General features: G+C 49.3%; 3 protein-coding genes across 3 annotated transcripts; 2 read left to right on the top strand and 1 right to left on the bottom strand.

Moving 5' to 3' along the window:
* Nucleotides 1-447: 447 nt before the first annotated feature.
* F5B22DRAFT_542041 (serine/threonine-protein phosphatase PP-Z) lies at nucleotides 448-2806 on the bottom strand. The gene is made up of 2 exons (XM_047972854.1): nucleotides 1313-2806; nucleotides 448-1263 (listed from the first exon to the last, which is right to left on the bottom strand). The coding sequence occupies exons 1-2, from the start codon at nucleotides 2711-2713 to the stop codon at nucleotides 1102-1104; spliced, it is 1563 nt and encodes a 520-aa protein (XP_047833564.1). The 5' UTR covers nucleotides 2714-2806; the 3' UTR covers nucleotides 448-1101.
* Nucleotides 2807-8796: 5990 nt separating this feature from the next.
* Nucleotides 8797-10401, top strand: F5B22DRAFT_542057 (SUR7 protein). Its single transcript, XM_047972855.1, has one exon. The coding sequence runs from the start codon at nucleotides 9058-9060 to the stop codon at nucleotides 10186-10188; it is 1131 nt and encodes a 376-aa protein (XP_047833563.1). The 5' UTR covers nucleotides 8797-9057; the 3' UTR covers nucleotides 10189-10401.
* Nucleotides 10402-14565, top strand: F5B22DRAFT_542058 (WD40-repeat-containing domain protein). The gene is made up of 2 exons (XM_047972856.1): nucleotides 10402-10625; nucleotides 10821-14565. The coding sequence occupies exons 1-2, from the start codon at nucleotides 10614-10616 to the stop codon at nucleotides 14499-14501; spliced, it is 3693 nt and encodes a 1230-aa protein (XP_047833562.1). The 5' UTR covers nucleotides 10402-10613; the 3' UTR covers nucleotides 14502-14565.
* The last annotated feature ends 1054 nt before the right edge of the window (nucleotides 14566-15619 follow it).

Below are 15619 nucleotides of genomic sequence, written 5' to 3'. Positions count from 1 at the left end.
AGAGTCTGTTGCGAATCTGCCTGTGAGCTATGCTGCAACAGTCATGACAATAGAAATGAAGATCTAGAGTCGACGAACAGTGTGACCGAGGCGACCCCCGAGCAATTGCCAGCCCCCCATTGCCTGGTGAATCAAATAAGTATATATGAAGTTGCCATGTTGGAATGCGGGGGATCTCCGAACTTCACGGCATTAACTCCGCTTGCTACATATCCATTAACAATGGCGACTTTCTGACTCGCCTTATTGTGGTGTAAGTTCGATCCACAAGTCCCCCAACTCGACGAGAAACGCATCAGTCAGTGGGGGTCAAGCAATTCCATCGTGCTCTTCTACCGGCTGATCTTTCGAGGCAATACATTCTCACTTATGAATCTCATCCCCATCATCGTTATATGTAGTTCGGGGCTAAATGAGCCAGTGGAATTACTATGTACAATGATTACGAGTCGTCAGTGAGGTACGTTTATCAGTCACAAATGACTTACACAAGAAATTGCTTCTGTTTTTTGCTTAACGCCGGATTTTCCATTTTGATACCAAGAGAGCTCTGAGAGCAAATTAATGTTAGTTATTTAGTTACTGAAACCCAGGTAATATACATAAAGTCCTGTCTACCAATGCGCCTGTAGAAACACGCAGGCATGCCATGCTCTCCAGTGAAGAAGTTTCCTTCTCATTGAAAGTGCAAGTTCACTAAGCCCTGTGAGTAAGTCCGTTTTCAGGCTACTCTTCCTGTTCCTCCGTTACAAGAATTGTTACATCCTTGTATCCGTGTCTCCTCTAATGCCCTGCCGAAGGCAGATCAACCGAGATGATGCCGGTGATATTAGATGGCAAGAAGTTAGACATCACGCGATGTTTTTTGTACCAGCGTGTCCCCTATAAAAGGTAACTTCAAGCGGCGCAGAGCTCATAGACTGTGTATACAGCTTCCGAGTTGCTGCGGCTACACCTGGCCGTTGTATCATGCCCATACCGAGTATGAGCGTGCTAAGATAGGTAATATTGGCTCTAAAACGAAACCTACACGCTCTGGGGATACACGCTTGCGGGCTACGACAAACGTGTTAGATGGCTAGTCGTATAGTTTCGGAATAGTTAACATACCGGGCTATTGAGCATATTATTGCGCTTGTTCCTGCCCTTTTTGATATGACTTTTCAGCGCAGAAGAGTCGAGTGGTTTGAGCAATTCGAAACTGCAAAGCAGCTCTGACGAAACGGACATTACGGCGCCCCAGTTGTCGAATTCGCCACAGTACTAATATCTTGTCAGTCATATCTCGCTGTGGTGGATTAACTATACATACATTTGGCGCGCTGAAGACAGTGACCAAAACCCTGTCATTAAAGAATTCATAACCATCTTCCACAACCATGTGCGCTCGGCAAACGAGATCAAAATCATGCGCGGCCAAGAAGTCGGTTATGACTTTCTTCCCGAAGCAATAACTGACTCCTCTTTCGTTAGCCTCCCAGTCTGCTTCCATATCCGCCGGATCGGACCAAAGTAAGTCGTTGAGTAGACCATAATCAGGAACATCAGTCGGGCGAGCAATATTGCGGATATCATCCATATGGTCCAATGCCGGTGAGAGACCACCATGAACACAAAAGATTTTTCCAGCGACAATGGCAGCTATGGGCAGAGTATTAAAACAGTCAATGAAAGTTTTCCAGATTTTGACGTTGCATCGTCGCTTGCATTCGTCGTAGAAACCATAAACACGGGTAACATTGGCACATTCATGATTTCCACGAAGGAGGAAGAAGTTCTCTGGGTACTTTAGCTTGTAACATAATAGCAAAAGAATCGTCTCAAGTGATTGCTTTCCCCGATCAACATAGTCGCCGAGAAAGAGGAAGTTGGCAGAGGGAGGGAATCCGCACATCTCAAACATACGGATCAAGTCGGTGTACTGCCCATGAACATCCCCAACAATTTTGACAGGAGCATCGAGCTCTAGTAAGGCCGGCTGAGAAAGGAAAACTTCTCGCGCTCTCTGGCATATAGCTACGATTTCGGCGTTCTTTAAACAGACACTCTTGGTGACCTTGCCAGCGTAGGCGGCGTCGAGAAGGCGTTTTATAAAATCATCAAGGTCGATATCGTTGATCTCGCCCATCGCTACGCCACCGGACTGTTCATCCGTAGCTCCGGAGTGAATAGGATTAGTTGCATTCTCCCTCTTCACCAGGATCGAAGCCCCTGGCTGCTGTTGCAGTTGCGGGTTGGAATTAGAAGCGCCAGATGGTGGCTGATCGGATACATGGTCAACCTCTCCAGAGGCTTGAGCAGCACTAATATCGCCATGTCCCGTTTTCATTGAGGCAGATTGTATAGGGGATGGTGGTGGTTGCGCATCATCATCATCCAGGGGGGAGGTCACCAAGTCTGGTGACACGGGGCTCGCCATGGAGTCAACGCGGCTGGATCTAGACATCGCCGACTTACTGCTTCGCCCGGATCGTACGGATGCGACATCAGATTTATCAACGAGCGTGTCGCCATTGGAGAGAACGGTGGAGCTTCGGGGGCTGTCAGTTCTTCCACTACCTGGAATTTTAGACCGAAGCGCCTTGAACGAGCGCGATGATTCCTTTGTATCAGATTTACCGAGGGATGGGTATGACTGTAGACTATCTGTGGCTGCCGTGGCGCCGCCCGAGCCTTTAGAGCCACCACCCTCCTTTGAGTTTTGGTTTCCCATAGTCCTGGCTGGTGTATCTAAGGTGGGAGCGACCAGAGAATGTCCGAGCCTCGTGCCTCGTAGAGGAAGTCCAACCAAGGAAACGAGTGCCCAGACGCCCGCCTTCCGAGCTCTTTTGATGTATACAGGTGTCGTAGTTTTCGTCGTCTAGTTTAGTGCTAGGGAGGATGGAATAGCTGTACCAAGATGGCGAGGAGGAGAACGGAGGAGGTTTGGGAAGCCGTTGTGGCGTTCGTCTTTATGAATCGATATGTAAGACTACCCGCAAGGAGAGTCGGAGTCGAGCGACCTGTGGGAGGTGCCGGGATTCTCAAGGCCTTACGTCGGCGTTGGGAACGGGGATATCGGAGGTATAGGGTTGAACGTGGTGGTGGCAGTTGATTTATGACGAGAGCAGAGGTGGATACCTATTCATCTAGGCAGGAAAGATTAGCTCACGTTGATCTCTTCACCCGACATGCCGGGCGCAACGGCCATGTGTCGAATGGAAAGAAAAAGATCCGAAACGACCAGGCAATTGGCACGGAGGGTACGGGAAATGATGGATGTATTGAATAGATTGAATAGAGGCAATAGGTGATAGAAATTGATGACAAGCGCTAAGAATGCGGGGAGAAGGTTTTGTCGATGTAAGCGCCTGCGCGCTGGTTCTGGAAGATGTATGTGCGCGTGCTTGTGTGAATGTTGTGTGAATGGAGAAGGACTGACTAGTCATACATGTGTAAAAATGTAGAAATTCGGGCGGCGACAAAGACGGCCGGCGGCGAATGAGAGCGAAGGAGGTACGGGTGAAGGTTGAACGGCGGAAAATAAGTCGTATCCATCCACTTCGCAGATATGGCCAGTTTATGGAGAGATAGGTAGGGGAGAAAAGACGAGCTCGACGTAAGTAGAAGAGAACGAAACTCTCCAGTGAACTCGGTCGATTGCGGCGCCAAGTTTATGATGGTTGGGGACTAGGAGTGCTAGGAGTACTAGGAGTACTAGGCGTGGTAGCTGCTTTGACAAGGTTTCGCTGTGAGGAGCTGGTCTGGGCAGAAACTGGGCTAGTCGTGGGCACTTGGCTATATCATTGGTACGCTAGGCCGCTGGTCTTGGGCTGACGGGCATGCGATCGTATTCGAATTTGCCTCCGGTAACATCTACGAGGAGGACGGGGAGGGGTGCGGGCACGAGTACTTGGTAGACGATGGCATCTGCTTCGATCACGAGCGGCGAACAAGTCGAGACGAGACAAGACGAAACGAGATAAGACGAAACAAGATGAGCGACGTGGTAGTTAGAAGAATAGGGAATATGTGCAGTAGCGTAGGTCGGTAGGTAGGTAGGCGAGCAGGCTCGTAGGTAGGGAGGTAGGTAGGTAGAGCTATCTGCAACAAATTACATGTAAGAACGCTTTGTAGTGTACAAGGAGTTATTAGGATGGATGGTAGAATAGAGTAGACCGCCAAGATGACTTGATTTGCAACCACGCACGAGGCTTGGGACAAGTGGGCGAGGTTTCAGATAGCCGCCGCGTTGCTTTCTTTTGCTGGTGTGCAGGAAAATGATAAAATAAAGCCTGGGCTGTGTGGAGTGGTGGGGGACTTGTGTGAACCCGTGGAATGGAATGCAGAAGGCAGACTCAGCACGTTCGACGATCGAAGAGCCACTAGGTAATACCCAGAACTACCGTACAGATACCAGATATAATACATACATACATGTACACACGCAGAGAGAGAGAGGACTGAGAAACGACGGGGAAGACGGGCAAGACGTGCCAAGGGAGTCGAGGCGTCGAGGCTAAGCTGGCAGCAGGTGGGATCTGGCTGTCTTGGGCAGGACTTTGGGACTTTTTGGGATCTTGGAGAGGGTCTGAGAGGGGAAATGCTGTCGTGCTCGTGCGCTAAGAGAGAGAGGGCGCATGTCGTGAGCTGTGATAGGTGTTGGAGGCGAAGAGGGGAGGGATAGTCGCATATAAATATGCAACTTTTTAACTTTTTTTTTTTTTTTTTTGCCTCTCTTTCTCTTGTTGGCATGTTTCAATGCTAATTCCTGTGACTCTTATTCTTATCTAAACTTTTTTTAAGATTTGATTTTCTCGCAATGTCGTTGGCGAAGGGCAAGCACATGCATCCATGTCCGATGTAGGTACGGACAGAGAGCCGAGCCATGGGCCAGGAGCATTAAAGTGGGCCCCAATCCCGCAAAAGCCATGGCCTGCCATCAAATACAGCGGCGATGTTGTATTTAGGGGAGTCTGGGCCACTGGATACAGCGATAAATACCCAGCTATCCGGCTGCTTGGGCAGTGAACTCTTCGGAGTTGGGCCTCGATAATGTGGGGCTATCTACCCACTAGGGACTAGCCTATCCGCTATATCCTTGAGTACATACTTACAGACTTATGTAGGTAGTACCGGATTCTACCTGCAGGTACCTTGGTATCTTGTAGGAAGTACCGTAACTGTAATTACTGAAAAGTAGGAGTATGAAGAGCTTTTTTGGAGCAGTTTACGGAGTATTGTACAGATAAGGAAGGAAGAGGCTGGCTGTACCTACATTGGATCATATAGATTCTCCAAGAAGTTGTTGGAGTTGTTCACATCTGAGAAAATCACCTCCTCACCATCATCATCATCATCATCATCTCCACGTTCTCTTTCCCCTCGCACTACCTGTATCCCTTCTACAACCCCATGCATGCAAGGCATGTTGTAAGATACCTAGATTCATGAATCGACCACCCCCCTCGCAGATCCTCAGGGTACACATACAGGGAAGCGTCTCCCCGCCATGGTCGTACGAGTAGGCAAGGAGGATGTGGAATGGATAGCGAGAGGTGGTGGTGTAGGTACGACTGTGCGCAGTGTGACACTGCGGGGATCCTATGCCCACGTCTGAAGCAACTGGGTGGTATAGTTGCAGGCTAATTCGAAGTCTTGTATTATGTCCTCGCGAATCCCGTTGCTTCTTCGTGGTTGTCACGTTGCGATGCCACTCCACCAATCACGCGCCTCGAGATGTGAATCGGAATGACTTCCAATCCCACCTACGAAAATAACCACACTCTGATATCGTCCAGATGGGCAGCGATGTCTGCATTGACTCCCTCCAACTCCTCCAAAATGAAAGTCTGGTATCTCCAGCACGCATTAGCGTCGTGGGAGCTCCCGTTGGCCATGCAGCTGCTGTAGGGAAAATGAGCCGTTGGCACCTCACAGACCCCGTCGTGGAACACAATAGTGACGACATGTGCGTGTCGAGCGAAAACAATTCGGGTAGCTGATCACGGCATATGTATTCCTTACCATGAAGTTGTAAAATAAATGTCCGAAGCTACCTACCTTTGAACGATTACCATCCTCAGGGTAATTAATCACGGAAGGCGCAAGGGCCGAAAGATTTCGGATGAGACTGAACAATGCCGAGGCATTGCTGGAATCCCGTACGACCCGGTGGTGTGCGAAGGGCTGCGAAAACTTTACGCCCTCAGCTCTTACTTGGCAGCCCTCACTTGGCACAGGCATGGGGCGTTTTAGAATGGGCATTACCAGACGTACGGGTCGCGTAAAGACGTACTGGCGATGTCACGGTAGCCCAACGGCTTCGGCTACAACATCAACTCTGTTAGCCCGGCTTTGATAGGTCCAATGTTCACTGCTTAGGCCTCACCTACACTTCTGTCACTCCCGAATTCCGAGACAATTTAGATCATTTTCTTGGCCTATGGAAAATTGCGCGCTTATTTCACCAACGCCAGGCAAATCATCAATTGAGCGGAAATGCTCACGACCTGCGCGCGTGTTTAATATTATATTAGGTTGACGCGATAACTGTGGTACAGAGTCGGTAATACATATCTTTTCGAAGCATACCTCAACGAGCCCAATCTCAAAGTTGGGGTTTGCGGGTAAAGCGGTCTGGGTATCGAAGAAGATGGAGATTGAAATTGAAATTGAGCTTGTGCGGCGACGGCGACAACACCGTACCTAGCACTAGTAGAAATTGCTAAGTAGTGCAACTCTCATGCTGACAAACTGAAGCCTAACCGGTGATATGAAGGGATGCAGAGCAAGAGTTGGTTTCTCATATACATGCAGCTAGATAGAGTAGGTATGTATATATAGCTACTGCCGCAACTTGCCGGCTCTTTTCAGCCATTTTCACATCCTTCTGGACCATACATAATACCTACGAAGCACTATGTAGGTAAATGCTCAACATGTGCTTACACTAACCCGGGGTTTGAGGCTGTTAGAAGCATACAGGAGGTGAAACCTCCGGCAGTGCTAATACGACACACGCGTATCTGGTAGGACTTTGGATTTATTTTTAGAATTTAGAGTGCCAGGGTACTGCCAGGGCTATGGCTATGTAAGTAAGTAGAGCCACCTATTCTACGATGCTTAGCGGCCCGGCTTCTTGGAGCACTCTGGATTGTTTCCACTCGGCTACGCCAGCGTTCGGCCTGCGCCCACCTGGACAGCTACCGCGCCACCCTGGTGCAGCTGGACAAAACTTGTTGGTCATTCCACATCTCCACCACCACCACTTATCAAAGTATACGAAGTAGTAGGTATGCGTACGCGGATTATTGAACTTCTAGGTGAGGAGTAGCTAAGAGTAGATACCTAGTTTGAACAACCAAGGTTGGCCACAAGCCGAACCAAAGAAACCTTCTCTCATCAGATTAGTCAACTGCTTACCTGCCTATGTATGGGGTGAGGCATCAAGACGCGTCCCGCGGCTATCTTTTGAAGGATGACCACAAAATACATACACGAGGTTCATTCTGCTTCTGCATATGTATGCAGAGTTTGATATTTTACTCAAGTTGTTCTCGGTTGTCAACCTCACCTCCCTTTATCTCGATACGTATGGGGTATATTGGGCTTATGTTATTGGGACTCTCGGTGACGCCACCAGTCCCGGTATGGTGATACAGCAATAGGATTCGTTTGCTGAAAGGTAGGTATACCATGCCATACCGAGATATAGCAAACAATGCGATATCCTCGATTGTCGGTGTTGACGTATGCAGAGTTCTCCCCGCAGGCACATGACGGTGAAAACGTACACCTACGTTTAGATACTACATCTCGACCGGACGGCGTATGTAACACACTGACGTCCGCGGGTTGCGCCAGTGTTGCTTGGCGTGGGAACGTGGGAAAGGTGACGCGCGGTCCCTTGATTTTTCTGTTGTTCTAGCAACACCTACATCACCGACAACCAGTATTTCCCATCATCAAGGAGGGCTGAGGATGACACGGTAATTCCTGTCTAGGTAGTGCAATGTACTGTAGACAGGGCGAAGGGAAGGGGCCACGCTCACGGAGATTTCCATCTAGGTATTTGCACTGCAATGATTATTGTTAGGAGTCTAGGACAGTGGTAAGCAAGCAGTCGAAGGAATCAATTAGTAACGCAAGTAATGGGAGGTAAAAGTACGATGAACTTTGGATAACTGTTTTGGGAAATCATCTTAGGGCATGTATCCCCCCGCATTGAAGACCTACACGAGGAGTACTTCAGCTCGCTATGTCCTGACCATATTAAAGGATGTACCGGACATGAAACAGGATATACCTACTATTGCCTAGACACTGCCTAGACAACAATTTGCCAAGAATGAAGGGATCTCTTCATCCAGTGCTGAGGCTAGCCAATGCCGGTTAGCTGTCACCCCAACTTGCAGTGCTTCGAGGGGCTGAGCGCAAGGTTGGCTGTACAAGCAAGCCATTGTCAGCTGGGCTGGGGGCTGGACAGTACTGGTACCTAGCGTAGGTACTCGACGATGCTTGACGATGCTTGACGATGCTCGACGAAGGACATTAGGTAGGTAGGTACCGCACAGCCTGTCAACGTGGCCCGTAATTGTGGGTTCTTTGACGCCGGGATCCATCAGCAAACACACCTAAGAAGGCCATCGCTTGGGTACCCTCGAGGCAAAAAGTACAAGCTGACAACGCCTCTGTATACCCCAGATAGATGTACATTGAAGAAGGGAGGTACTTGTATCCCACCGCACCAACATCCGTGACGATGCTGCGCCACGCAGCAACGCTGGGATCAGCGCCCGGCTTCCTTACCTTACGTACCTAAAAAATACAAAAGATCGCCATCCCTTCCTCCAGATCCTGAATTTAAGATTGTTTTTCCCATCATTTTATTTTCCATCGTTTGTCCTCATCCATCACACCTTGATTCCATCGTTTACGCCCATTTGCGACCGCACTACCTCACCTTCGTTTAGTCGCAAATCCGGTATTACCACTAAAAAAGGACAACCAGATCGCTACCTAATCTTGTAGTAACAACTCCGAGTCGGCTTCGTATCTGTATACAACAAGTGAAAAATGGGTCGCGTTGGGAGATATTTCTGCGTGGCTCTGCCATTTATCCTCACAGTCGCCAGTATCATCGCCGCTCTCATCGTTGGATTGACCGGCGTGAGCAGCAACGATTTATATCTGTTCCGCATCGACGTCACCAACCTGTCCATCGACGCCACACAGTTACAGGACATTGTCAACAATGCTAGTGCTCTCGTCTCGGGCCAGGATGTAGATGAGCTCACCAACCAGTTTCAAGATAAAATCGACCAGGCCGGCGACAAGATCGACCAGGCAGGCCAGGATGTTAGCGACAAGGCAAAAGACATCGTTAACCGCTCTCCCCTGTGGAGCATGATGAGCGCCAGGGACACTGCGGACGATGTGGCCAGCGATGTCACCGATGCTCTCCAAGGCATTCGCATCACTGCCGCCGACCTCAACCTGGCCAACAAATACGACTTCACTCTTTGGGGCTACTGTGTCACCCCTCAGGATGGCAAGAAGAACTGCACCAAGGCTCAGTTTGACTGGGCTTCCAAAGAGCTCAACCTGGATTGGGTGCAGCGGCTTACCGAGGTTGCTCAGCTAAATGTCACAATTCCTAAGGAGCTGGACGAAGGCTTGAACCTCTACAAGACCATCACGAAGTGGACTCAAGTGGTTTTCATTATCGCCATCGTCGCCCTAGCTCTAGAACTTCTCGTCGGGCTGTTCACAGCGTGCTCCCGCGCTGTCTCGTGCGTCGTTTGGATCATCTCCGGCTTTGCCACTGCCGCCATTATCGCCACTGCCATTCTATTGACCGTCACAGGCTCCACTGTAATCGGTCTTGTGCTGGGTGTGGGTAAAGTTTATGGAGTCAAAGCCAGCCTCAACACCAGCTTCCTCGCCATTCTCTGGCTCAGTGTTGCGTTCGCGCTCGGCGCTGGCTTGTTCTGGCTCTTCAGCATCTGCTGCTGCAAGCCCGAGAATCGTCCTCACGGTGGCAGGTCTCGCCACTCCGACAGCGAAAAGCTGGTTCCCAACGGCTCGTACGCCCCTCTTGGTGACAACCGCAACTCTGGGTACAGTGGTTACAACTACCCTGCTCCTCAGCGCGGTGGCGCTCGTTCAGATCTTGCCTATGAACCCTATTCTCATTCGCGGGTCTAAGGATATGTAGTTAGTAAAGGACTAACACGTACCCCACGACATAGTAGGGGTTTATATATCGTGGGTTTGCATTTGCCGGCGCTTGGTTGGGTTATGATGAAATTTCAATGACCAGGGTGTGACTACGGGTCGCAAAGAATCTTTGAGTTGAGAAGAAATGAATACCCAGTGGATAGATTCATACTTAATGAAATACATGACTATTGTTAAATAATAACCTGAGATTTCTCCCGTGATATCTATATCAAGTATCTGCTGATAATTAGAAAATCTCAATTGCACCAATCACGGGCTTCCGTGCGGAACCATGCTCCATTTTGCATTTGCAATCTAAAGTGTATTCTTCGCTATTTCATAGGCAAACGGTACTCAAATCATTCGCTTTCTGAAAACGCGTACGGCACCGTTATGAGGCTACTTAAGAAATGTCTCGTGAAGTGAGTTTTCATCTCGGACCCCAAAAGAATCCCCGACCAAGAAAAAAATCCTCGTCATTGCCCCACCATACATGAGTCCCACCAGATTTCCCCTCCAAAATCGATGGACTTCACCGTCGTAACGCCAAGGGCTGTCACGGGTCAAAATAATGAAATCGCTTCTAAATGGGTAATTTTGATACTGATCTGTCATAGGCGGCACCTCCCTGCCAACTCCGCCGTGAATATGTGCTGAACCCGATCACGGCGCTTGCCTTCTTAACGGTGGGTGAGGAGCAGTACCTCCTCGCGGCCGAAGACACGGACATCAAGATCTACCATGTTGCGACATCTCAGCCCCTCGGCACAATACCTATCTTTGATGGGCAACCTATCCATGGGATTTACGTGCCTCCTGTTACTGATACCGACGATGGTAAACCCAGCGTCCAGAGAAGCGCCCCTCAAGTCCTCGTTTGGGGTGCCAATGCTGTTAAAGTGCTACCTGGTCGCGTCGTTGAGCAATTGATTTCTGTTAGCTCAAATGATGGTGTTCCTGATGACGTTCGTGTGCAATCCAGGTTCCTAAGCTCTATCTTCGAAGCACCGGAAGCAGTAGCTCCTGATTGGATCTTTGACGGCCGTATCTCACCGTTTGACGATTACCACATTGTTCTACTTACAGCACATAATGAAGTAATTCAGGGGCGTGTTAGCGCGGATCAAAGAACTCTCGTATTAGGACGCATCCAATCACCCTGCCGACCCAACTTGTACTCGGGAAACCTCTTCTGGGTTGAGCGTAACTCCCTATTAGTGGCGGCAGGGACGGTATTCGGCGAGATTGTGGTTTGGAAATGTCATCTAGGCTCGAATGCTGGCATCAAAAGGGACAATGATGATATTGACATTGTGCAAGAAGCGGGCTGTGAGGTCTTGTTTGTGTTCTCGGGTCACGAAGGGTCAATTTTCGGAGTTCACATCTCATCAGAAATCTTCACGAGTACCGGGGAGGCAATCAGATTGCTCTCAAGCTGTAGTGATGACAGGACGATCCGGATCTGGGATATCACGGAGCGAAAGGAACATTCTAACAACGAGAACAATACATACGACACGCAAATCTCCGAATCAAGACAAACTGGGTTTGGAGATTCTATCATTGGCTCCGTAGGGCTGGCGAATAGCCCTTCAAGGTGCATCGCTATGGCCATGGGCCATCTGTCGAGGATCTGGCAAGTCGAGATTAACAGCCTAAATCCGGGTTTCAAAGGAGATATGTTTGAAGTTTATTCATTCGGAGAAGATGGCACAATGCAAAGATGGCATCTCGAGCTAAACGTTGGGCCACAGGTCACTGCAGAAATGTCTGAAATAGGGGCATCAACTGCTTTTGTTCCCCCACAATCAAAGATGACACACCATGAGACCTTTTCTAATCACAGCGGGAAACAAATCTGGTCACACGCTATGCTTGCTAATACAAATGGTGTTTTGATAGCTACTGGCGGTGGTGATGGCAAGATAGCACTCCTGGAGAGTGACTCCATCCATACGCCAAGAGCCCCTGCTGACGCGGTAGACAACATTGATCAGTACCCGCGACGTATTCAAGAACTTGATGTCTCTCCAACATACCTGATCGAACAATGTGAAGACGAAAGCCTCGGTCCGCATTCGTCTACCACGTCTTATATACATGGAAACGGCAAAGAGATGTTCCAAAGCTTTACATTTATCACGGATATCAAACTCCTTCTTACTACAAGGTCAGGCCGGCTATTCCTAGGTACCCTTACCGGTAAAACGGAGTGGAAAGAGCTCCGAATACCTGACGTAGTTCGGAAAACTATACAATCGTACACTATCCTTAGAAGCTCTAGACGAACCGCGACGGCTTTTATTGGTGCTCCGAACGGCAAGCTATTCTACTACCATGAAGCCAGCGGCGACTCGCTTGTGTCAATCCACAAAGCGGAGCGGAAAATCGTCGATATCATCTGCCTTTCGGATACTTTGGTTCCGTCTTCTTCAGCGTGTTGCAACTCTGAACGGAGAGAGTCCCATGAGTTTATCGAAATTCTAGTCCTAGCGTACGGGTGTTCAAGAGCGGAGCTTCTCCGTCTTGATCAAACCCGCACTTTGGTTCAACGAAGCGAAGTAGAGATACCTGATGGGTTGATCGTGACGACTGCAGCATGGTGTCATGGCTATCTGGTCCTCGGCTCTAGGGACGGGAATCTGACATTTTTCAGCCCAGCTTTAGAAAACAAATATACTCCGCTCCTGACCGTGGAAGTCAACACTGGCGACAAAGTCGCATCAATCCTACAGCTTCCCAGACACTCTGAGAATTCCCCTCGATATCTCCTCACAACTGCTCGCGATGGAAAGTACAGGATCTACGAGATCCTCAACGCGACAGGTAATCTCCAAATCCGCCTTCTGCACGAGACAAGCCCGCCGTTCGGTCCTCTGATTGCGGAATCCTGGCTCTTCGACAGAGAAGACGGAAAGCAAGATCTCATGCTCAGCGGTTTCCGAAGCAAATACTTCGTAATTTGGAACGTGACGGAGCAGAGCGAGGTAGCCACGATTGAATGTGGCGGTGGACATCGCGTGTGGGATCAGGTACAGATTCTGGGGAATCCTAATGGGTTCAGATTCGTCTGCACCAAAGCATCGCAGATGAAGATCTTCTCGCAGACGCGCCCGCCACATCTGTCTTTGAAGAAGGGTGGACATGGTCGCGAGATCAAGGCCGTGGCGGTAGCCTCGGGAAAGTATATGGCGACAGGTGCCGAAGACACTGCAATCCGCATATGGGAGATTGGCAAGAGAGGTCAATCCGAGCAGCAGTTTCGCTCTGCGCTTATCCTGGAAAAGCACAATACAGGTATCCAGAAGCTAAAGTGGTATAAGGACCAGTATCTCTTCAGCAGTGGTGGTAACGAGGAATTCTACATCTGGCGCGTCTCAGCACTAGAAAGTGATATATGTCCGCTCGGCGTCGTATGTGAGGCTGTGTTCACCGATCGCTCTGAGATAGGCGACTTGCGGATTACAGATTTCGAGGTGCATCGCTTGAACGATGAGACGGTTGGGAATAGGGTCGCTACATCAGAAATGCCATCTCCACAGCCGGAATTCTGCATCACGATGACACTCTCGAATTCTACCGTGCAGAGCTACCTCTACTCTCCACAAAGTGGATTCCGACTGTTAGGACGACGCATGTACACCGGTGCGTGCCTCACGCAACTCAGACACCTGAACTTCATCGATCGATGTTATCCACAGGTTCTAGCAGCTGCCACGGACGGTCATTTGGCCGTATTTCCACATATCCATGATTCGGATGGTGAGGTCGAGGATTCGTCAGACACACTCGTCACGAAACTCCACCAAAGCACCATCAAATCACTGGATATGCACAGCATCGCCACAACGGCCGGGACTTCATATCTCGTCGTAACGGGTGGAGACGACGACGCAATCGGGGTATTACACATATACTCTCCAAGAGCAGATTCGCCAACCCTTGGTAGCAGCCAGCAACACCCCCAGTACGAGATCCGGAACAAAATCATCGTGCGCTCCACACACGCCGCGGCGATAACAGGGATAGGGATAGTCCGACTTGAGAATGACGAGCGAGATGCTGTGATCTCTACCGCGAGTAACGACCAACGCGTTAAGCTATGGCGTCTCGTGGACTGGCAATCTGCTTCTATGAAATTTCAGTTAATCGACGATCGGTACAGTGGCGTTGCGGACGCAGGGGATTTGGAGGTACTAAGAGAGGTAGGTGGGAAGGGGGGTGAGAGTCGGGGCATAGGAAATGGGGAGAGAGTTGTGGTTGCTGGCGTTGGTATTGAGGCTTGGGATATATCTTAATCTTGAATAGAAAGAGGCCAAAAATGTAGAAGTTTCAATATTTCCAGACAGGGCGCGAGGGGTTTTCATGCTGCTTAGATGACGTGAGAGTCGTTAGAATACTATTCCATCACAGCTTCGTAGTTTCCTACTCACCTCTTGCTCCGCATTTTTGTATGTATGCAATTATTCCGGAATAAATTATGTCAATACGCTTTGCCTTGCAGCAAGATGAGCAACCATCTCTTACTCTTCCTTTGATATCTCACCTCAGATTGAGCCTCAGTCCCCGAGCTGTCATTATGGCGCATAAGGACAATCCACACGCAAACGAAATGGGCATTGACGTTACGCCCGGTAAAATTGGTGGAAGTGATAGGTTCGCTGGTGAATAAGGTGCTGCTACATTGACGGCGTCCGGGTTGCCTGATGAATTCGAGCTTGAAGCTCTTTGTGGTTTTATTAACCACCCCAAAGTCATCAATGGTTTGGCGAGTATTCTGGAAACGACTCAGCAGAGCGCTGGAAGGTCTAGAAGATTAGGCGAACTAACAGGCGTTCTTTAACGTCAAGCCCTTCAGGAATAAGGCGGGCTGCATATTTGTTTATAGAAGAGCTTGTGGCTAGAGGAGACACTAGACTACCAAGTCCGCCGACACCAAACCCGCAGCCATAATATGGAAACTCCCTCTCAAGCACTACAGGTGAGACAAGACTACACACTCGACCATAGTATGACACCCCCCTATAACAAGGGCAGATGACTGGGCTTGGAACTTGAGCAACTAAGATTATAATGATCAACTAGGGCTGCATGAGTCCTTGACCAACCAACTCCTTCTAGGCTGCTGGTGGCTTAATTCGACTCTCTATACAAATGGTCTGCCAGGCCAGACCGCCTGAGTCTCTAGGGTCTGTTTCAAGAAGCGAAGTCTGTATAGCCTCACTTTCAATATTGCCTTCATGTCTCCGAAAGATCATGAACAACCTACAATGGCCTTTCGTACAGCCGAAGTGCAAGGCGAACTGCATGTTCAGCTACTACAACTTGTGCAGCTAGTACCCGTGTAACACACCTTCAGTTATTCGCAAATATCTACACTCACTGCTAAGTCCGTCTGGTGTGCTAATGAGCTCGA

The sequence above is a fragment of the Xylaria bambusicola genome, assembly GCF_022495145.1.
Source record: "Xylaria bambusicola strain CBS 139988 unplaced genomic scaffold F5B22scaffold_8, whole genome shotgun sequence".
Taxonomy (NCBI): Eukaryota; Fungi; Ascomycota; class Sordariomycetes; order Xylariales; family Xylariaceae; genus Xylaria; species Xylaria bambusicola.
The sequence above is the reverse complement of the archived record's forward strand: the minus strand, read 5'-3'. Positions and strand labels throughout refer to the sequence as shown.

Coding starts and splice junctions, on each gene's coding strand:
- F5B22DRAFT_542057 (XM_047972855.1), top strand. CDS start 9,058: ATGGGTCGCGTTGGGAGATATTTCTGCGTGGCTCTGCCATTTATCCTC.
- F5B22DRAFT_542041 (XM_047972854.1), bottom strand. CDS start 2,713: ATGGGAAACCAAAACTCAAAGGAGGGTGGTGGCTCTAAAGGCTCGGGC. Junction 1,264..1,312: donor CTGTCTTCAGCGCGCCAAAT/GTATGTATAGTT, acceptor ACAAGATATTAG/TACTGTGGCGAATTCGACAA.